At 37.2% G+C, this 22,778-nt stretch overlaps 1 protein-coding gene across 1 annotated transcript in view; it reads right to left on the bottom strand.

The window, feature by feature from the left end:
* The window catches only part of GYS2 (glycogen synthase 2), a 58,336-nt gene that overhangs the window by 20,438 nt on the left and 15,120 nt on the right, over window positions 1-22,778 (bottom strand). Inside the window, exons 4-8 of the mRNA XM_060165329.1 lie at window positions 21,216-21,398; window positions 16,179-16,323; window positions 3,501-3,618; window positions 3,194-3,314; window positions 71-177 (exon numbers count right to left, since the gene is read on the bottom strand). Of these exons, the coding sequence (XP_060021312.1) occupies window positions 71-177; window positions 3,194-3,314; window positions 3,501-3,618; window positions 16,179-16,323; window positions 21,216-21,398 (674 nt within the window). The remainder of the gene's footprint in view (window positions 1-70; window positions 178-3,193; window positions 3,315-3,500; window positions 3,619-16,178; window positions 16,324-21,215; window positions 21,399-22,778) is intronic.

Below are 22,778 nucleotides of genomic sequence, written 5' to 3'. Positions count from 1 at the left end.
CAGAAATCATGCACTTAAAAAAATTCCTTTAGGTCTATTGCTTGAGAACATGTACAAGATGTGAGGTTACCATAGCTGTTTTCGCACTGCCTGGCCTTTCAGGGTTTCCACGTTGAAATTATTTGTCTTGGCAGGCATAATGAAAAACACCACCACGGTGACGTCACTTTTATGCATCTAATGAAGGATTAGAAAACACAACAGATCAACTATCAAAGATAAAATAAACCATGTGACAGATGGACCTTAAACTGTGAAAAAGAGTGCTTTGAATATCTTGAGATAAAAAGAATACTTATTTATGATTGACAAAAAAATTACACCCACTGTCTTGAGGCTTTTTCAGAAATTTTAATTTAAATATGGCATTCAATCAAGATTTGTCAATTAACAATTTAAAAATCCACACAGAATATTTTCATGACATCGATCATCTAAAATATAGAGCAATTGCTATTGATATCACTGTGCTTTTCTGTGGTTAAAAAAATAACATAAATGTGAGCTAATATTCTTTAAAATTTCAGGTTGGAAAGTTAATGAGGATTTCGTTTGGGTTTATTCTATTTCTTATAGCTAATTTACATGGATTTGCACAAATAGATTATTTACATTTTTCTGTTAAATGTCTTCGTTCTCATGATGCTGCATTTTGGTTTTTTTAGCCCTAAAGTAAGGGAACGAGCATATGCCCAGAACTTTTGGTGTGGCGGGCACTGTGTTGGGTGCTTTAAATGCATAACTTAACCCAAGCCTGGTAATACCTGCACAATAGCTATCACTCTCCTCATTAATTTCAAAAGAGAGGCACAAGAGTTTCAAAATTTTGTCTGAGCTCCTATCAGAGGTTATTGGCAAAACTGGGGGTCAACCGGTGTTTTTTTGACTCTACAATCTGCTTACTTTTCCTATTCCAATAAATACCATTGACCTGGAATTTCTCAGAAGGAAATGACATGCCAAACAGCTGTGGGAATGAAAGCATAGACTTAAAACTGTGAACAGATGAATGCTTTTGTATTCTGAAATGACTCACTCCTGAATGTGGGCCACTTCACCATCTAATCTGTGGTCTCTGTCCTCTAGGACCTGATATCCTATTTGAACATTTACAGGAGCCATAGAATAGGAAACATCCCACAAGTAGCCAATGTGCCATTAAAGAATAAATGTACTATATGGAAAGAGAATGCCTTCTTTTAATTTCTCCAAAGACTGTAATTGTCTTTGATGTCTAGAAAAAGAGAAACTGGTTTTTTCTTGACATCTAAGAATAAAGTGAATAATTAATAAAGGTACGGATAAATTGATTAATAATGTCTCTAAGCACAATACATATTTGATATAGCTGTGAGTCCATCTGTAAAGCTTGTTGAATAGATACGTATCAGGAAATACTGTGAAATAAGATTATTGCAGTTTATTCTTGAATAATCTTTCTGACCTTCAATCCTATTTTACAGGCTTGGGTTTTTATTAATGTGGTTTTAGTAAATCTTTTAGCATACTTGGTACAATGTCTGCTCTAAGGCAAGGCTAAATCTATGTCCAAGAAATAAAAACTGAACTGGAGAGCAGTACGGAGCTCAGGAAAGTTTAGGTTGTCTCAGTATCTCAATAAGATTGGAATTCTACACTAGTCTCCCCTATTTTCCTGTTACTTATTCTATTTTTTTTTTTTTTTTTTTTGCGGTACACGGGCCTCTCACTGTTGTGGCCTCTCCCGTTGCGGAGCACAGGCTCCGGACGTGCAGTCTCAGCGGCCATGGCTCACGGGCCCAGCCGCTCCGTGGCATGTGGGATCCTCCCGGACCGGGGCACGAACCCGCGTCCCCTGCATCGGCAGGCGGACTCTCAACCACTGTGCCACCAGGGAAGCCCCTTATTCTATATTTTTATGTGATGGGATTTGAATATAAGCCAATAGCTTTCATCAGTAGCTATGACACGGTACTTCTATTTGCACAGATTTTATTGCTGGATTAGTTTGGAACCTATAAAGCCCCACCCTCCTGAGCAAAAAATGATTCCACCTTGTTGGGATGGGAATCTCCTTTCCCTCCTTCATGTTTTTTGTGGTGGGACCTCTCCTAGTTTCACAGTTCAAGACTTTCAATCTCAAGGAAGAGGCATGGCAAGTGAGTTGGGATAGGAATAGATTTTGTAAGTGTCTTCCCCGCTCTACAGAGGAAAACTGCTTGGCTGTCAGCCGTGTTGCACATGTTCTTCTGAAGACATGCTCTGGTTGGGGAGGATGGCAATGGCCAGAGCTGCCTGTGATTGGATGTCTAATACCAAGAAGTTTAATACCAAGGTCCAATATTAGGAAGCCTATTGATGCCATACACCCAAGCCATATCTTCCATTATAGTTTTTATTGGTTTTAAAAAAGGTGAGGTTTTGTTCTCTTTGTTCTCTGTTTACTTGATTTCTCTATATTTATCTTTCAATTGTTTACAAATTCTTTGGGGACAGGTGGGAAAAGGGATGCTATATGGTCGTCTTAAAAATAGCACATATAGGGGCTTCCCTGGTGGCGCAGTGGTTGAGAGTCCGCCTGCCGATGCAGGGGACATGGGTTTGTGCCCCAGTCCGGGAAGATCCCACATGCCGCGGAGCGGCTGGACCCGTGAGCCATGGCCGCTGAGCCTGCGCGTCCAGAGCCTGTGCTCCGCAACGGGAGAGGCCACAACAGTGAGAGGCCGGTGTACCGCAAAAAAAAAAAATAGCACATATATAACCTATAATGGAAGAGAATGTAAAAAAAAGAATATATATATTTATATATGTGTATAACTGAATCACTTTGCTGTATAACTGAAACATGGTAATCAACTATATTTCAATAAAAATGGAAAAAGTTAAAATTAACATAAAAATATTCTTTTAGAAGCATTTCCAATAAGATTTTTCTCCTATGATTCTTGAAAACAAAATAGCACATATGTGATAAGCTTGTGGCTCTCTTTAAAATATACCTGATATCATAGACAAATACACAAGTGAACAGTGTGGCAATCCTAATATGTTAATTGAAAGACCAAGGTCACTTTTAGAGTAAGGCTGTCATTTTAAGTCTTCAAAATCATATATTCTTTTGAAATCTATTTAAGAAGCCAGAAAGTTCTTTACTTCCCACAGAATAAAGTTCTCCTATAAAAATATACTGTATGGCGTTCTAGATCATTCTTACCCTGAGCAGGAAGTTTAGCCTGGATAAGGATTCTAGGAAGATGTCAGCTCCTTTGTTTGAAAACTCATACCTCCCAGCAATGAAGAGGAACAACGTTTTTTCGAGATCAAAGTCCAGATGACTAAAACAAAACAAAACAGATTCCAATGAAATAAAGCAACAGCAACAAAATGTACACATGAGTTCTGTTAAAGTACAAAGGGGACTAGGAAAGATAAACATTTACTTTAGTAACCCTGTTTTCTCTATACCCCAGATCCCTAACATCACATGCTAATTTTATTTCAGTGAAGAAAAAAAAGCATACCCATAGAAATGACCTCGAACAAAATCTTGGATCCTGGCCTTGTACGTGGCATGGAGATTTTGAAACTCATGTACTGCTGAAAATTTCTTAACATTCAATCCATTTGGAGTAATTACATCTGGAAAAGCAAAGTAAAATCATCATGAAAAAGCTCTTTCGAGAGAGGGTAGCATTGTAAAAAAAAAAAGAAAACAGTAGTTTTAAATCTATCAAGTTAGGTGTCTATTCACATTTCTAGTCTCTGACTACCAAAGAATTGAAAATTCATAAAAGTTTATAATAAATTGCTGACATAGAAAATCAGGACTATCTGACTGAAATAACATTGAGTGATGGGTATTATGAAATACACGAATAGCAAAAATAGTCATTGTTAGAGTTTTCATTTATTGATCACTTGCTGTGTACCAGGCACTGCTCTAAACACCTTGCAAGTAACTCATCTAATCCCTGCAACAACCAATAAAGCCAGGGTGCCTATCTGCATTTTCAGAGGCAGAAACTGAGGCACAGAGTTGTCAACAGAATCTGTTCCAGAGCACACGTGTCAGGAGGACCAGTAGCGTCCGTGCAGTCTGCTTCCACCTGTTGTAGCTTTAACTGTGCTGTGCACTAAACTACCGCTTGTCATTTTATTTTGGTCAAATGTGTGGGAAGTGTTCTGTCCATATGGAACATTGGAAAAGTAGCCCTTTAGATCTGATACATAACTGAGTCTTTCTACCTAGGAGATTTTGTTGCTTGGGCAGGGAGACATTTTTGGTTTTCCAGAATGTTGGTCTGTGATAAGAAAGAGAGACACTGCTCAGAGTATATGGTGGAAATCACCAACTGAGTTGAATTCATGGGTTATTGTATTTAGTAGCAGTTAAAACAAAAGGAATAAAAAAATTAGCACATGGCAATGAAGATTTGGGCAGTGGAGATTTGAGCTAGAAGTATAAGTATGCTATCATTTTGAAGGATATTTTACAGTTAACAGGCTATTCCCTTGAAATGCTTCCACAAAATCAACCCAGGCTTCTTGGTCGTTTGTTGTGAAAAAAAAAATTTAAAAAGAACTGCTGTTCTTATGATTTTTTACTAAGTAATTGGACATTTGCTACTGATCAGGATAGCGGACAAACCCCTCTTACAATGTATCTCTTTCTATAACATTTATCTCAGGCTTACTTTGAGCCAGACTTTTTTGTAGACCCTATTAATTTAATTTTCATTAAACCATATGAAGTAAGTTCTTTTCACTGTCCCCATTTTGCAGATGAAGAAACTGTAGAGAGGTTATCTGCTAAGGTCAAGTAAGTACAGAGTAACAGAAGTAGGATATAAAGCCAAGGCAGCCTAGCTCCAGTGTCTACATCCTTATTCTCCATGTCAGGCAGCTGTACTGTCCACAAAGATGGAGAAGGCAAGACTGTATATGAATACCACATTATTATGACTTTAATTCCTCTGGAATTTTCTCACTGTGTCACAAACAATTAAAAATAAAAGATGTGTCTTGACAAATATTGTGTGATATCACTTATATGTGGAATGTAAAATATGACATAAATGAACTCATCCATGAAACAGAAACAGACTCACAGACATAGAGAACAGAATTGTGGTTGCCAAGGGAGTGGAGGGTGGGGGAAGGATGGATTGGGAGTTTGGGATTAGCAGACGCAAACTATTATATATAGAATGGATAAACAACAAGGTCCTACTGTGAAGCACAGGAACTATATTCAATATCCTATAATACACCACAATGGAAAAGACTGTGAAAAAGAAGATATATACATATATATATATATATATAATATATATATGAATAACTTTGCCATACAGCAGAAACTAACAACAATACTTCAAGAAAATAAGTTTAAAAAAAAGGATGTGTCTTGAAATTAATTGTCTCAGTTTATTAGCCTCAAGAATTAGGTCGATGAGGTCTTTTAACATCCGTATTTCTAGTGAAGAATAACCTCCCACATAGAGGCCTACATGCAGTGGTATCCAGCACTCCAGGAAAAAGAGAGAAAGATGTTTTATTAGTAGTATTTGCCCATCTCCATGGCGTAAATACTCCCACCATGACTGATTTCAAGCTACTAATGTGAATACAGAATCGGAAAGAGATACAAAGTAACACCGTTACATACTATTTCCACCGTACAAATGCAATAGACATAAACGAGAGTATTGATCACGGTAAAATGTACTAAAATAACTAGGAATTGATGTTTTTTGAGTACTAATTTTGCTTTTAGTATAATATTTAATTGTAAGTTTACATAATTTAATTTTTTTCTTTTATTTATTTTTTTATACATCAGGTTCTTGCTAGTCATCCATTTTATCTACATCAGTGGATACATTCAATCCCAATCCCCCAATTCATCCCACCACCACCACCAGCCCCCCTGCCACTTTCCCCCCTTGGTGTCCATACATTTGTTCTCTACATCTGTGCCTCTATTTCTGCCCTGCAAACCGGTTCATCTGTACCGTTTTTCTAGGTTCCACATATATGCGTTAATATACGATATTTGTTTTTCTCTTTCTCACTTACTTCACTCTGCATGACACTCTTTGGATCCATCCACGTATCTACAAATGACCTAATTTTGTTCCTTTTTATGGCTGAGTAATATTCCATTATATATATGTACCACATCTCCTTTATCCATTCATCTGTCAATGGGCATTTAGGTTGCTTCCATGAACCTGGCTATTGTAAACAGTGCTGCAATGAACATTGGGGTGCATGTGTCTTTTTGAATTATGGTTTTCTCTGGGTATATGCCCAGTAGTGGGATTGCTGGGTCATATGGTAATTCTATTTTTCGTTTTCTTAAGGAACCTCCATACTGTTCTCCATAGTGGCTGTATCAATTTACATTCCTACCAACAGTGCAAGAGGGTTCCCTTTTCTCCACACCCTCTCCAGCATTTGTTGTTTGTAGATTTTCTGATGATGCCCATTTGGACTGGTGTGAGGTGATACCTCATTGTAGTTTTGATTTGCATTTCTCTAATTAGTGACGTTGAGCAGCTTTTCATGTGCTTCTTGGCCATCTGTATGTCTTCTTTGGAGAAAAGTCTATTTACGTCTTCTGCCCATTTTTGGATTAGGTTGTTTGTTTTTTTAATATTGAGCTGCATGAGTCGTTTATATATTTTGGAGATTAATCTTTTGTCCGTTGATTTGTTTGCAAATATTTTCACCCATTCTGAAGATTGTCTTTTCATCTTGTTTGTAGTTTCCTTTGCTTTGCAAAAGCTTTTGAGTTTCATTAGGTCCCATTTGTTTATTTTTGTTTTTATTTCCATTACTCTAGGAGGTGGATCAAAAAAGATCTTGCTGTGATTTATGTCAAAGAATGTTCTTCCTATGTTTTCCTCTAAGAGTTTTATAGTGTCCAGTCTTACATTTAGGTCTCTAATCCATTTTGAGTTTATTTTTGTGTTTGGTGTTAGGGAGTGTTCCAATTTCATTCTTTTACATGTAGCTATCTAGTTTTCCCAGCACCACTTATTGAAGAGACTGTCTTTTCTCCATTGTATATCCTTGTATCCTTTGTCATAGATTAGTTGACCATAGGTGCGTGGGTTATCTCTGGGCCTTCTATCTTGTTCCATTGATCTATATTTCTGTTTTTGTGCCAGTACCATATTGTCTTGATTACGGTAGCTTTGTAATGTAGTCTTAAGCCAGGGAGTCTGATTCCTCCAGCTCCGTTTTTTTCCTTCAAGACTGCTTTGGCCATTCAGGGTCTTTTGTGTCTCCATACAAATTTTTTTTTTTTTTTTTTTTTTTGCGGTACGCGGGCCTCTCACTGTCGTGGCCTCTCCCGTCGCGGAGCACAGGCTCCGGACGCGCAGGCTCAGCGGCCATGGCTCACGGGACCAGCTGCTCCACGGCATGTGGGATCTTCCCAGACCAGGGCACGAACCCGTGTTCCCTGCCGGCAGGCGGACTCTCAACCACTGCGCCACCAGGGAAGCCCTCCATACAAATTTTAAGATTTTTTGTTCTACTTCTGTAAAAAATGCCTTTGGTAATTTGATAGGATTGCATTGAATCTGTAGATTGCTTTGAGTAGTATAGTCATTTTCACAATACTGATTATTCCAATCCAAGATCATAGTATATCTCTCCATCTGTTGGTATCATCTTTAATTTCTTTCATCAGTGTCTTATAGTTTTCTGCATAAAGGTCTTTTGTCTCCCTAGGTAGGTTTATTCCTAGGTATTTTATTCTTTTTGTTGCAATGGTAAATGGTAGTGTTTCCTTAATTTCTCTTTCAGATTTTTCATCATTAGTGTATAGGAATGCAAGAGATTTCTGTGCATTAATTTTGTATCCTGCATCTTTACCAAATTCATTGATTAGCTCTAGTAGTTTTCTGGTGGCATCTTTAGGATTCTCTATGTATAGTATCATGACATCTGCAAAGAGCAACAGTTTTACTTCTTCTTTTCCAATTTGTATTCCTTTTATTTATTTTTCTTCTCTGATTGCCGTGGCTAGGACTTCCAAAACTAGGTTGAATAATAGTAGAGAGAATGGACATCCTTGTCTTGTTCTTGATCTTAGAGGAAATGCTTTCAGTTTTTCACCATTGAGAATGATGTTTGCTGTGGGTTTGTCATATATGACCTTTATTATGTTGAGGCAGGTTCCCTCTATGCCCACTTTCTGGAGAGTTTTTATCATAAATCAGTGTTGAATTTTGTCAAAAGCTTTTCCTGCATCTACTGAGATGATCATATGGTTTTTATTCTTCAATTTGTTAATATGGTTTATCACATTGATTGATTAGCATATATTGAAGAATCCTTCCATCCCTGGGATAAATCCCACTTGATCATGGTATATGAATCTTTTAATGTTTTGTTGGATTCTGTTTGCTAGTATTTTGTTGAGGATGTTTGCATCTATATTCATGAGTGATGTTGGTCTGTAATTTTCTTTTTTTGTAGTATCTTTGTCTGGTTTTGGTATCAGGGTGATGGTGACCTCATAGAATGGGTTTGGGAGTGGTCCTTCCTCTGCAATTTTTTGCAGGAGTTTGAGAAGAGTGGGTGTTAGCTCTTCTCTAAATGTTTGATAGAATCCACCTGTGAAGCCATCTGGTCTTGGGCTTTTGTTTGTTGGAAGATTTTTAATCACAGTTCCAATTTCATTACTTGTGATTGGTCTGTTCATATTTTCTATTTCTTCCTGGTTCAGTCTTGGCAGGTTATACCTTTCTAAGAATTTGTCCATTTCTTCCAGGTTGTCCAGTTTATTGGCATAGAGTTTCTTGTAGTAGTCTCTTAGGATGCTGTGTATTTCTGAGGTGTCTGTTGTAACTTCTCCTTTTTCATTTCTAATTTTATTGATTTGAGTCCTCTCCCTCTTTTTCTTGATGAATCTGGCTAATGATTTATCAATTTTGTTTATCTTCTCAAAGAACCAGCTTTTTGTTTTATTGATCTTTGCTCTCGTTTTTTTGTTTCTATTTCATTTATTCTGCTCTGATCTTTATGATTTCTTTCCTTCTGATAAGTTTGGGTTTTGTTTTTTCTTCTTTCTCTAGTTCCTTTAGGTGTAAGATTGTTTATTTGAGATTTTTCTTGTTTCTTGAGGTAGGCTTGTATTGCTATAAACTTCCCTCTTAGAACTGCTTTTGCTACATCCCGTAGGTTTTGGATGATTGTGTTTTCATTGTCATTTGTCTCTAGGTATGTTTTGATTTCCTCTTTGATTTCTTCAGTGATTTCTTGGTTATTTAGTAAGGTACTGTTTAGCCTCCATGTGTTTCTGTTTTTTACGTTTTTTTCCCTGTAATTGACTTCTAATCTCATAGCATTGTGGTCAGAAAAGATGCTTGATATGATTTCAGTTTTTCTTAAATTTACTGAGGCTTGATGTGACCCAAGATGTGATCTATCCTGGAGAATGTTCTGTTCACACTTGAGAAGAAAGTGTAATCTGCTGTCTTTGGATGGAATGTCCTATAAATATCAATTAAATCTATCTGGTCTATTGTTTCATTTAAAGCTTGTGTTTCCTTATTAATTTTCTGTTTGGATGATTTGTCCATTGGTGAAAGTGAGGTGTTAAAGCCCCCCACTATTATTGTGTTACTGTCGATTTCCTCTTTTATAGCTGTTAGCAGCTGCCTTATGTATTGAGGTGCTCTTATGTTGGGTGCATATATATATATAATTGTTATATCTTCTTCTTGGATTGATCCCTTGATCATTATGTAGTGTCCTTCCTTGTCTCTTGTAACATTCTTTATTTTAAAGTCTATTTTATCTGATATGAGAATTGCTACTCCAGCTTTCTTTTGATTTCCATTTGCATGGAATATCTTTTTCCATCCCCTCACTTTCAGTCTAGGTCTGAACTGGTCTCTTGTAGACAGCATATATATGGGTCTTGTTTTTGTATCCATTCAGCTAGTCTACGTCTTTTGGTTGGAGCATTTAATCCATTCATGTTTAAGGTAATTATCGATATGTATGTTCCTATGACCATTTTCTTAATTGTTCTGTGTTTGTTTTTGTAGGTCCTTTTCTTCTCTTGTGTTTCCCACTTAGAGAAGTTCCTTTAGCATTTGTTGTAGAGCTGGTTTGGTGGTGCTGAATTCTCTTAGTTTTTGCTTGTCTGTAAAGCTTTTGATTTCTCCATCGAATCTGAATGAAATCCTTGCTAGGTAGAGTAATCTTGGTTGTAAGTTCTTCCCTTTCATCATTTTAAGTATATCTTCTCACCCAAATTCTGAATTTATTGTTTTTTAAAAAAATACAAAACAGAATAAATTCAGAATTTGGGTGGACAAAAAGTCTCTTACCACATGGATGCCGTTGAAATAAGGAAAATGAAAAGAAATTTGATATTCTTAATTACATATAGCTAATCCAGCTCCCTGGATCCTCTCTTTTTTCTCTAGGTAGTAAAGCAACTGGGTAAAAATAGGATTTTGTAAATGAAAAACATTGTAGAAACTGAAGAACAACTGTATTGTGGAAACCAGAACTACTCTAGTCTAAAATCTCTTGCTTGGACTCACAGATGTAGAGAACAAATTAGTGTTTACCAGTGGGGAGGTGGGAGGGCAATATAGGGGTGGATGATTGGGAGGTACAAACTCTTGGGTGTAAGAGAGGCTCAAGGATGTGTTATACAATATGAGGAATATAGCTAATATTTTGTAATAACTGTAAGTGGAAAGTAACCTTTAAAAATTGTATAAATTTTTTAAAAATATTAAAAGAATAAAAATAAATAAAATATCTTGCTTGGTTTTCGGAGCAGGCAAAATATTAGATTGCAAGCAACTTATCTTGGCTATGCACAGAGCTCACAGAATTGTTGTAACAGTCCAAGAAAGTAACTTCTTATTTCATTCCTTTTTTGCCCTCTTGGGTATATAGGCATCTCCTGTATAGATGAAGCCTTGAGTCTTATCTGTTGTTCCCTTAAATTTTACCTAATCAAAGAGGACTTCTCTGAAACGCTACATAAAGAAAAAATCAAAAACAAAACATGCCCACCACCTCCAGCTCCACTCCCTATTCCCTTACCTGATTTACTTTTCTCCACAGCATTTATTAACCCAAACATATCATGCATTTATTTGATAATCTGGTCTATTGCCTGTCTCCTCCCTTCAGAATGTAAGCTCTATGAAGGTAGGTACGTGCGTTTATCCACTTACCCTTTCCTATTGCTTGAAGCAGTGTTTAATAATTAATTGTTGGATGAATGAATAATTTCCATATTACTTTATTGAAATGTTGTTCCATACTTAGAATTTTGGGAAATAGAATCGCCATCAGTTTGAAAGTCTAATTGCTCAGGAATTCTGAACCAAGGGTGAGTTATGATTCCTTGGGCATCTAAAATAGTACTATGGAAACAACAAGGTCCTACTGCACGGCACAGGGAACTATATTCAATATTCTGTGATAAAACATAATGGAAAAGAATATGAAAAAGAAAGTATATATATATAACTGAATCACTTGGATATACAGCAGAAATTAACACAACATTGTAAATCAACTATACTTCAATAAACTAAATTTAAAAAAATAACAGGTCTGGCTGGACAGCATCCAGATGGCAGCACTTACAAGCTGTTTGGCTTTGGAATAGTCACTTGACCTCTCTGACTTGGGTTCCTCATCCATAGCAAGGAGGGTTAATAATAGTTCTTATCTCATTAGTCTACTGTGATGATGAAATGAGATTATTCATGTGAACAAAATACTAGAATGGGGCCTGACACATGACAAGCATTCAATAAATATTATTTATCATGGAAAAATTAAAAATAAAATAGTATTATTTTATTTTTGTTGTTGACAGCACAAAAACAAAACAAAACAAGAAAAAACAACAACAAAAAAACCCCTAAAGAGCTTGCCACCAAAAAGGAATTGAATGCTGCCTCGGTGTCTTATTTAGAGTGCATATGTTGTCATCACAGTACCGTATCCTGTTTTATCATCGGGTTTTAGTATTGGCACAGCATGTACACCTCACTACAGATGTGTAACTAGTTTAAGGAGTATTTGCTCATACTTTTATTCCAATTTTTTTCCTTAGGAAGGGCTCAGGTCTTAGTTCTAAGCTGGAAGTATATTGCAGCAATGATTAAATCCAAAAGAGCTGACACTGATGCTTCTTTGTACTTTTTTAATTTCTGAGAGATCACCATGGGAAGTCTGTTTCTTGTTGCAAGTTTATTCTACTTGTTTGAGGGCTACTGGGACTCCTTACCAAGGGGATTTTGGATCATTCTTTGCTTTGATAAGTGGAAGTGACTTTGAGAGAAGCAATTCAGAATATAGCTTTCAGTGATATCACGTATGCGATGACTCACTATAATCATGAAGAAGGAATATGATTCTAACAACCTTGGCCAAGGGCCACCTGAAAAAGTGCTTATTATATCATAACTGAACACTCCATACCCGCCTTGTCCATATGGTATTATACAGATGCACTGTCAAAATATTCTACAGGATTTTGAGCCATTTTACTGAATGTTCTGAATGCAGTAGACACTCCTGGGATTCACTGTCTTGTGAATAATTCACATCATCACACATCACATAAGGGGACTGCTAGAAATTCCCTAAACTCCATATAATAGATTTTGAGAGTCATACCAGTTCAAGATGAATATTCTTGCAAAACACCCTCTCTGCAGCCTGGCATCTATACACTGGGTTGGGGTATAAAGCTGTGCTTAGTGTGTTTGAAAAAAGTCTACAGGAGCTTTGGACCCCAATGACTTTCTGGCAAAATGGCATGAAATCACTCACTGGCTAGAGTATTTTGTTTGGTTGACATTACAATGTCAAGTTTAGTTCATTTATATGACACCTCTTTAAGATGACATCACAAACCCTACATTTTCTAAGAAATATCCGAATTGTGAAGTTCGGGCAGATGGTAGAGTTCTACAACAAAATCAAAAAATTCTTACAGGGACATTGATTCTCTTTGTAAAATGTACATCTCTGAACAAAATCAGATGGTTTTGAATAGAACTGTGCCTTCATGTTTTTCACAAATCCAAACCACCAAACATTAGGTGAAAGGAGGACAATGAGTGATTTTATAGTAAATGTGGGAATACATGACCTGCCGGATGTATTGGCATTCTTCAACTGGAGATAATTCGTTTGGGAGTTTTTTGCTTCAACACAGAATAAAAACTTTTCAATATATAATCCATTAGGGCAATCTTTTTTTTTTTTTTTTTTTTTTTTTTGCGGTATGCAGGCCTCTCACTGTTGTGGCCTCTCCCGCTGCGGAACACAGGCTCCGGATGCGCAGGCTCAGCGGCTATGGCTCACGGGCCCAGCTGCTCCGCGGCCCATGGGATCTTCCCAGGCCGGGGCACCAACCCGTGTCCCCTGCATCGGCAGGCGGACTCTCAACCACTGAGCCACCAGGGAAGCCCAAGGGCAATCATTTTGATGTACATTATTCTCAAGTTTCAAAGCAGATGTATTCAATTGCATATTTGTAATTAGTAAATTTATAATGTTGCCCTCTCTCCAATATTTTTAAAAAATCATCTTTTCAACATCAGATGTTACTTTTAATGGAATTTATGGTCAAAGTATAATAATGGGGCTTCCCTGGTGGCGCAGTGGTTGAGAGTCCGCCTGCCGATGCAGGGGACACGGGTTCGTGCCCCGGTCCGGGAAGATCCCACATGCCGCGGAGTGGCTGGGCCCGTGAGCCATGGCCGCCGAGCCTGTGCTCTGCAACGGGAGAGGCCACAACAGTGAGAGGCCCGAGTACCGCAAAAAAAAAAAAAGTATAATAATGCAGTAATAAATAAGGCTTTGCCAATTAGCATATGATAATACTATTAAAAATATCTGGCCCTATATAAGCTTTTGATCCAGCCAACATTTCCCTCTTGCTCTGGAGCTACACCCACACCTTTTAGCTGTGGTTATACTTTTAACTGGGGAAGACTTCAAGGAAAAAGAAAAAATACAAAGTAATGATGTGCTATATGATGCTTTTTCTCAGAATGCTCTTGGGAAAAATTTTGTGCTTAATAATCCATTGGAAGTCTGTGGACCTTCTTGAACCACAAAGCATCAGGGATCTCACAATTTCTATCAGAGCCACCACGTGATCATTTTACTAGTCAGAAATGGAGTAGCTTATGGGGTTTATAGTTCTAGTAGAACCTCCAAGTGAAGTTAGCAGAAGAAGAGATGAGAGCTTGGGAAAAGTCTGATCCATACAAAATAATAATCGTTGGCATTTTCTGAACCTTTACAATGAACCAGGCATTGATCTGCATTCTTCCCGTGCAGTAACTTATTTAATCATTGCAGCAATTCTAGATAAGAGATAGTATTATCATCTCCATTATGCAATTAGGGCAAAGAGAGCTTAAGCAACTTTCACAGTGTCATACAGCTAGTGACATATATTCAACACAAAGCCATTTTTGATACTGAATTCAGGCAGTTTGGCAACAAGTCCACAGTTTTCACCCCTATCCTACAGCAATCTCCTTAAGAAAACAGGAAGTTAAGAAAATAGTATGTAGAGAAAGCAGGATCCAGAATCTGATCACGGAGAATGTCTGCTTTTAAAAGATGGAAGATAGAAGAGGAACTATGAGAGACACTAGAAAGAATCATATTTGAGAAAACTTAGAATATGTAATGTCATGAAAAGTAAGGGATGATAGAGGTATCTGCCACCTTTAACTCCTAAAGAATGTCAAGGAACATAAAGAAAATTACAGAAATCTGAACTTGGTGACTTTTGAAAAAGCAATTTTAGACCAAGTGTTGGAGGTTGGAAATTAGAGTTGAAGGGGCTGTGAGTAAGTGGAAGAACTATGGATTATTTTTCTAAAATATTTAACAAAAGGAGGGAGGATGGGATTGTATAGACATCTGACAGAGTAGTGGCTTCAAGAGAAAGTTTTATTTTAGAATAGGAAAAAATAAAGCATTTTCGTAAGCACAGAAAAGGATACTGAAGATAGGGGAAAAAAGGAATCCAAGAAACAAGTGAGCATGTTGATGTAGCAAACTCCTGTAAGAGACATGAGAGTGAGAACCCAAGTGAATCCAAGAGAACCCTTGGAAAGAAAAAAGAATAGCATAGGATCTTGAGGCTGTCACTACTCAAATTACTTGGATTCTTCTTTTTTAATTATCTAGCACTTTGAAATGCTTTCTCTGATATTCAACTGGTATCTGAAAGAAAGACAACTAGAGACAAGACCACAGCAATCAAGCAAGGAGGATGTATTAATTAGGACTGTTTGGTTGCAAGTAACAGAAACCTATTAACACTAAGTATAATAAGGAGGGATTTATTAATAAGATGCTGGAGTGTCTCATAGCAAAGACTTAGCTGGGCCTCAGGAATTAGTTTAAACCATGGTCTAAATCACTGTGGAAAGTATAGAGTTCTCTCTCTCTCAAACTGTTTCTGCTTCTTATTGTACTTCACTGTAGTTTAACTTTCTTTGCATCTCATGCAACATAATGGGAAAATGGGCACTGCTAACAGCTTCCAAGGTGACATTTCTGTTATACAAGAGTGCATTCAAACAGACTCATTTGTTTAGACTCCTTCTTATGAGAGCATTCTGATTGGTCCAGCTTATGTCAGATGTCTACCTCTGGACCAATCAGCTGTGGTCAGGTGACAGTGTCATGTTTTAGGAACATGCCTCTTGGCATTGCAACCTCTGGATGGGTCTGGGGATAGTTCCCAGAAAAACTTACAAGAAAATCTTGGGAGAAGTAAAACAACAGGTTTCTACTAAACAGGACCAATAAGGCGATGTTCTAGGATGTAGGACTAGGGTAGTATCACTCACATTTCTGATATTTTCTGGACTTTCATTTTCTTAAAATAGAAAAATCAACTCAGCTTGCTTATGCACAGGAAGTCATTATGACAACCCAGTTCAGAACTAGGTCATTTTAAGCATAGACTATACGACAAGCACAGATTGTACACTAGTATGTTCCAGATATAGCTTAGTGTTCAACAAAGCTACTGAAAATATGTGTAAAGATTTGAGTGGTAATAGTGAATGCAATTTTTCCTCTTATTATTATTTTACGCATTTTTGTTTCAAACAAAATTCTCATAGGTCGGTGACAAACTCAGGGATAATAATTACCAGGCTTTCTCTTCAGCATGTGTTCTGCCTCTATTGCTGTTATTTCAGAAACAGTGGTGAATACATGAGCACAATGGACTGAGGCACGCTCCATGCAATACCGGTGATAAATCTGCCTTTCCCCAGCCTCTTTGTCTATGTTAAACTGTGAACACAAAACAAAACACACGCACATACACATTTGCTTACACCGATTCTTCTACACAAGCAAAACAAAATCACATATTTCTCATATTGTTTTTCTTCAAGGCTGTGTGAAATTTTATGACCACAAAAGAAATGATAAATTTCTGTTAAACCCATTACTAAAGCACATAGCTACTTAATGCTTACAAAAAGTGCTGCTTAGTTCATCTGTGCTTCTAAACTGTCATTTAACCCCCTATGTAAATGATATTTCCCCTTTGCTATAATCATAGAGAATTCTTGATTTTTTTGGCATTTTAATTATCCTTTTACTTACTTTATAAATGTTGAGCTAATTCCTTTCCCCAAGGTCTTTATCATATTTTTTCCATAAACAATGAAACAAAGCTGACATTAAACTTGATACTGAAAGTAAGGATAAGTATTATCCTTCCTATTCACTAAAGGAAAGAAACCTGACAAAGAGAAAAGACAAATGCTTTTCCATGCTATATAACTCCCAACACTGTGAAACTTCAAGGAGTGTACAGTTACTTTAATTAGATGGTGTGTTAGATTGTGTAATCATCCATTATTCTGGGCATCTTAACTTTAAAAAAAAAAAGCCAAACTCCCAACAGTTACTTAACACAGTTAGCAACCGTTGCGGGCTTTTGCCATTTTGCTTAGTTACTGAATGTTATGTCTCTATAGCTGCATATGAAACTAGCAGTGTCTAAGACAAAAAAGTATATAAAGTTTCTGGCATTGTATTAGTGGGGTGCTTTTTGCAATAAAGATTATTAGAAGCTGAAGTCTATGTATCAGACCCTTCTAAGAGCGATATCATATTTAATCCTCATAAACCAGAGACACATTTTTTGTCTTCATCTTACGTAGGGGGAAATTGAAACTTTTAGGGGTTAAGAAACTGGCCCAAGGTCACATTCCTATTAAGTATCTTAGCAGAGCCCTAAATTGATCCCAAATCAGTTTGACTCCACACCTGGGCTCCTGCCTGCTTTCATATCAAGTAGATTCCAGCTCAATCAACATGGCAATCCCAATAACAACTGCACCATGTAGAGGAATGTACTAAAAGAGTCTCATTACATGATTCTAGAGATTGCAACAGGGACATACCTAGAGCATTCTTTCTTGACTGTAATATTTGCAACCATCTCTCTGAAAATGTCTGAATCAAGGCTCTATATGGCATGCTTAGATCAGCTCTGTATGGCTGGTCTCATTCATTCAACCAAATCTCTCATTCAGCCTACATTTGTTTAGTAATTTACATACTTTTGTTGCTTTCAAAGAGCTTATGAATGAGAAAGCAGGTAAAAGTTGGGCAGAAATGAGTAAGTGTCTGAGTAAGGTGCAGGATCAGAGAGGGTCTGATTCATCCTGGCTGAGGAGAGAGAAAAGTATGTCATATTTATGCAATTGTTCATATTGTCAATATCACCTCTAGAATGTACGATTTTCAAGGGCAAGGAACATGACTTATTAATCTTTGTATTTCTAAGTTGATTAGATAAATAAAATGACATTTGGACTGAGGCATGAAAGTTTAATTTGGGGAAAGGTTATTTTGGACTGAGAAATTTAGTTGCCCCAAAGAACAAATATATAAAGTCAAACTGTATGTGCAGAAAATAGCAAGACATCTGATGTGACTATAGCATTGGGTGTAGAATGTAGGACACGTAATAGAGAAACATCCTGGTAATAGGACCAGATCCCAGAAGTCCCTGAAGACAAGGCTAGAAATTCAGCCTTTGTCCTGAATACAATGGCAAGCACTGAAAGGGCTCAGCTAGAGGTATGGTAAAGACATAGTCTGTGTTTGAGAAAAATAACTCTGGAATGAAATGTTTCCTATTTCATTAAGTTTGGGGGAAATTAAATGAGTTAACACATATCAAATGTTTAGAAAAGTGTCTGGCATATGGAAAGGGCTTGATAATTTCAGCTATTGTTATTATTTAGTAGTAGTGTTGTTGTTATTGTAGAGAATAGTAAGATTTCACATAGGGGTAGCACTTAACATTTGAATACTATTTAGAGGTGTCAAGATAGGATTCCTAAATGAGGAAACCAAGTATGCAAAAATACAGGGAGAGGATAGCAGAGGCCTTGCGATTCCCTATAATTGAACTTGACCAGCTCAACACTTGGTCAGAGGAAAGAGTTAAAATCCACCAAACAATTGTCTATGGCTTTCTTCACCATTTTCTAATCCCAAACAGCCCTGTCCTCACTTTCCCATCTAGGAAATCCCATTGCTATCAAGAAAAGAGAGGCCTAAACATAAGAAAACTAATGCCCATCCCCTTTTTATTTAAAGCATTAGGTATCTAGTCATTATCATTGAGGAGACGATTGACCCATGGCAGGACCGATAAGAATGAATTTTGAAACATTTTCATGGAGAGTCTCAGAAAATTCATATGCTGGCTGAAAATAGTTGCAATGCTATTTTAACCAATACATTTAAGCCAAAACATAAACAAACATCAAGGTCCTTATGAATCGGCTATTAACCAAAAATGTTTTCAGTTAATGTCTTTGAGTAAAATAGTTCTAATCTTTCTGCTTTTATCAAAGTTAAATGCTTTTATCCTTGTTCTCATTTCCCCCCGATGTCTACTTGCCTGAGTCAGAGCTCACTGAAACTGACTGGATCCTGTACCAAAGACTAATTTATGACTCATTTCTTATGTTGAACTTTTAAAAACTTTTCATATATATAATTTGGTGTTTTGCTGTTTCACTGAATTTCTAAACCTACTGTGAGCATTGGAAGGTCTGCTGTAGAAATTGATATGGGGGCCTTTCCTGTGAATAATGATTATGAGTTTTTAACTTAAAACCTAGTTCTTAATTACTTGTTATTTATTTACTAGTCACTCTGCTGAGCAGAACTTTTTACTAGAGAGATGGGCTAGGGTCTGGCTAAGCTTCCATATTTCAACAAGTGAGGGGTTTAAGCTAGGGAGATATATAATCATATTTGAAAACAGTGTGATATAAACACTGACCTTTTACTGAACAGATACAGTTATAATATATAACTATACATTATAATGGTTTTGTTCCTTAAAAACGATTAATAAAATCTGATGAATATTATTAGTTGTTTTTATTAATTGTTTATCCAATGCTCTTAAGTATTCTGCTGTGAAATATTTGATATGCCTCTGTAATATTTTCTCTTTCACAAAAATCAAAGTCCGCTCTTCTCCAGGAAACATGGTGGTTGAGTTTATCACAGATCACTGGTTTGCCCTCATTAGTCTACCATTAGGAAATCTCCCTGAGCTCCTGACTTTTTGAATTCCTTGGTGACTTTATTTTAAATATACATCTAATGTTTACAATTTGACCTTCAGGTTTAGCTGACCTTTTTATAGGCAAGCTCTCCTTAGGACCATTCATTGCTTTGCAAATGTTAAAGTTTGTCTGAAAGAACTTTCCTGTGCTCAAAATGTCTCTGAGATGATAGTATAATTTTCTGCCCTCATTATCTGAGTAGTATTATTCATATGTTACAAACACACACAAACATACACACACTCACACAAGCATGCATTCTGTTTCATAGAATTCTAGAAATTTTTTAAACTGGGGGAGTCTTTAGAAATCAACTTTCCAACTTCCTAATGTTCCTGATAGTGGAACAGAACCCTAAAATACTAAATTGACTTAATTGGCAACATAGATACCAAATCTGCAAAACTCCTGGCTTTATGTTACTCAAATGCTTGATCACTATTACTGACAGGATGATGTGAGAAACATACTTTTATTAATCTGATTGAACTGATGGAAAATAGAAGAAGTCAAAACTGAATGACTTTGGGTCATAGCATAAGGCAGTCTTCTAAGATAGGCAAACCCAACTGTTTAGTCACCAAGGATCCACATCCCTGTTTTTTCTTTTCTTCAGAGATGTATTTCTTACTCGTAGATCTTTTCATTCATCTTTTTTTCATTATCTTGTACTAATTTCATCTTAATACTCTCCGAATTTATTTTGTTTCATTTATTCTTTTATTTTCATTTAAGAAATTTTTTTTTAATTAATTTATTTTTGGCTGTGCTGGGTCTTCGTTGCTGCGCACGGGCTTTCTCTAGTTGCGGCAAGCGGGGGCTACTCTTCGTTGCGGTGTGCGGGCTTCTCATTGCGGTGGCTTCTCTTGTTGCGGAGCATGGGCTCTAGGCCAGCGGGCTTCAGTAGTTGTAGCACGCAGGCTCAGTAGTTGTGGTGCACGGGCTTAGTTGCTCCGCGGCCTGTGGGATTTTCCCGGACCAGGGCGCGAACCCGTGTCCCCTGCATTGGCAGGTGGATTCTTAACCACGGCGCCACCAAGGAAGCCCCACATCCCTGTCTTTGATAACTCTGTTTTACTAGACCCCCACAAAGCTCCACCTATAACTCACTGCAGAGTCACAGCAGAAATCTGACCTTTGCTCACTTGAAGGATGGAGGAAGTAAGGCTCATAGAACAAGTTGATGGCTAGATTCCCTGCCGTGCACCTGCCACTCAGATCTGTGTGTGGATCCAGAGTCCTCACAGCATTTCCCAAGCTTCAGAGTAGACAGCAGCCCGACCTCACATCCTCAGTGTCTGACTCCCACCAGATGCCTTTGGACCTTGGGTCTATTGCTCCAAAGTGGACAGCCATCTGGCCTCTCCCTGCTACACTCTACTGCACTCTGAACGAAGTTAAACTATATGAGCTCTCAGTCACGCAGGGGAGGCTTTGTCATGAATACTGATTGGTTGAAAGGGCATTTCTGCCATCTGGATGACAGATGAAAGACGAAAGTCAATATTTCCCATCCTTCAGCTTCAAGGATCAGAAAGAAAGGTGATGAGGGGGGAAGGTGGAAGGACTAATTACCTTATCAAGGTGGTTGTAGAAATCAATGTTTGCTGCACAGAGATACCTCCCAAGCAGTGTGGCGTGAGTGGTAAAGACTGTAGCAATCGGAAGTTTCCGAGCTCGAGAAAGAATCAGTCCAGTCCCAGCCTGCCATTCATGGAATTGGACAATGACGTGTTTCCCATCGGCATGATCTGTCACCTACACCGGAAAAGAAGCTTTTAGAAAAGGTGGTGGTGTAGTTGGATCTTGCTCGTGGCCCACAGCATAAGGAATGTGATCATGCCTGTAAATTTTAGCACAATTTAAAGGGATCTAAAGACAAAGCAGGCAGATTTAGCAAATATAACGGTTTTATAGAATTTAGCTGCATGTTCATAAAGCCCATATATGTTTATGGCATAATCCTCTCTTTCAATATGGATCAAATTTATTTTTGTATCCACAGAGGGGACTCCTGAATAAATGCACAGTAGGCACTCAATAACTATTCATTAAATGGATGAATGGATAATAGCAATATTATCCTTGAAGGTTCACTGAGCTGCTGAATTAGTTGGGACCACCCACTTACAAGCTTCTATTTAATAAACAATAAATGACTTCATGTTTTAAGTCAGTCTTATTTGGACTTTCTGTTCCTTGAAGCCAAAAACATTTTAAATGATATACTATTATTTTAAGAATTTGGAACTAGGGAAAGAGATTAATAACTTGCTTAGAATCAAATAGAAATTTAATAACACACTGAGGACCCAGGTCTAATTCCAGGTCTCATTCTAACACTAGTCAGGGCACCAGTTTCTTAACCTAAAAGTTACTTTGTTTCACTAAAAATATAGCTACCATATGATCCAGCAATCCCACTCCTGGGCATATATCCAGAGAAAACCATAATTCGAAAAGATACACGCACCCCAGTGTTCATTGCAGCACTATTTACAGTAGCCAAGGAATGGAAGCAACCTAAACGTCCATCGACAGAGGAATGGATAAAGAAGATGTGGTATACATATATAATGGAATAATACTCAGCTATAAAAAAGAATGAAATATTTCCATTTGCAGCAACATGGATTGACCTAGAGAATATCATACTAAGTGAAGTAAGTCAAAGAGAGAAAGACAAATATTATATGATATCACTTATAGGTGGAATATGGAAAATAATACAAATGAATTTATTTCCAAAACAGAAACAGACTCACAGACATAGAAAACAAAGTTATGGTTACCAAAGGGTTGGAAGGAGGGATAAATTAGGAATATGGAATTAACAGATACACACTACCATATATAAAATAGATAAACAATAAGGATTTACTGTGTAGCACAGGGAACTATATTAGCATCTTATAATAACCTATAATGGAAAAAATATATATATATATATAACTGAATCACTTCGCTGTACACCTAAAACTAACACAATATTTAAATCAACTGCACTTCAATAGAAATGTTACTTTGTTTCACCCTTACAAAAAATTAATATTTACATTCCACTCCCCTTAATGACTGTTTCCCTAGTGGGGGAGTAGCATCGATAATGAAAAACACCTGTGTTCAAGGAGCCTGCCC

This window comes from Lagenorhynchus albirostris, chromosome 11 (assembly GCF_949774975.1).
Source record: "Lagenorhynchus albirostris chromosome 11, mLagAlb1.1, whole genome shotgun sequence".
Lineage (NCBI taxonomy): Eukaryota > Metazoa > Chordata > Mammalia > Artiodactyla > Delphinidae > Lagenorhynchus > Lagenorhynchus albirostris.
The sequence above is the reverse complement of the archived record's forward strand: the minus strand, read 5'-3'. Positions and strand labels throughout refer to the sequence as shown.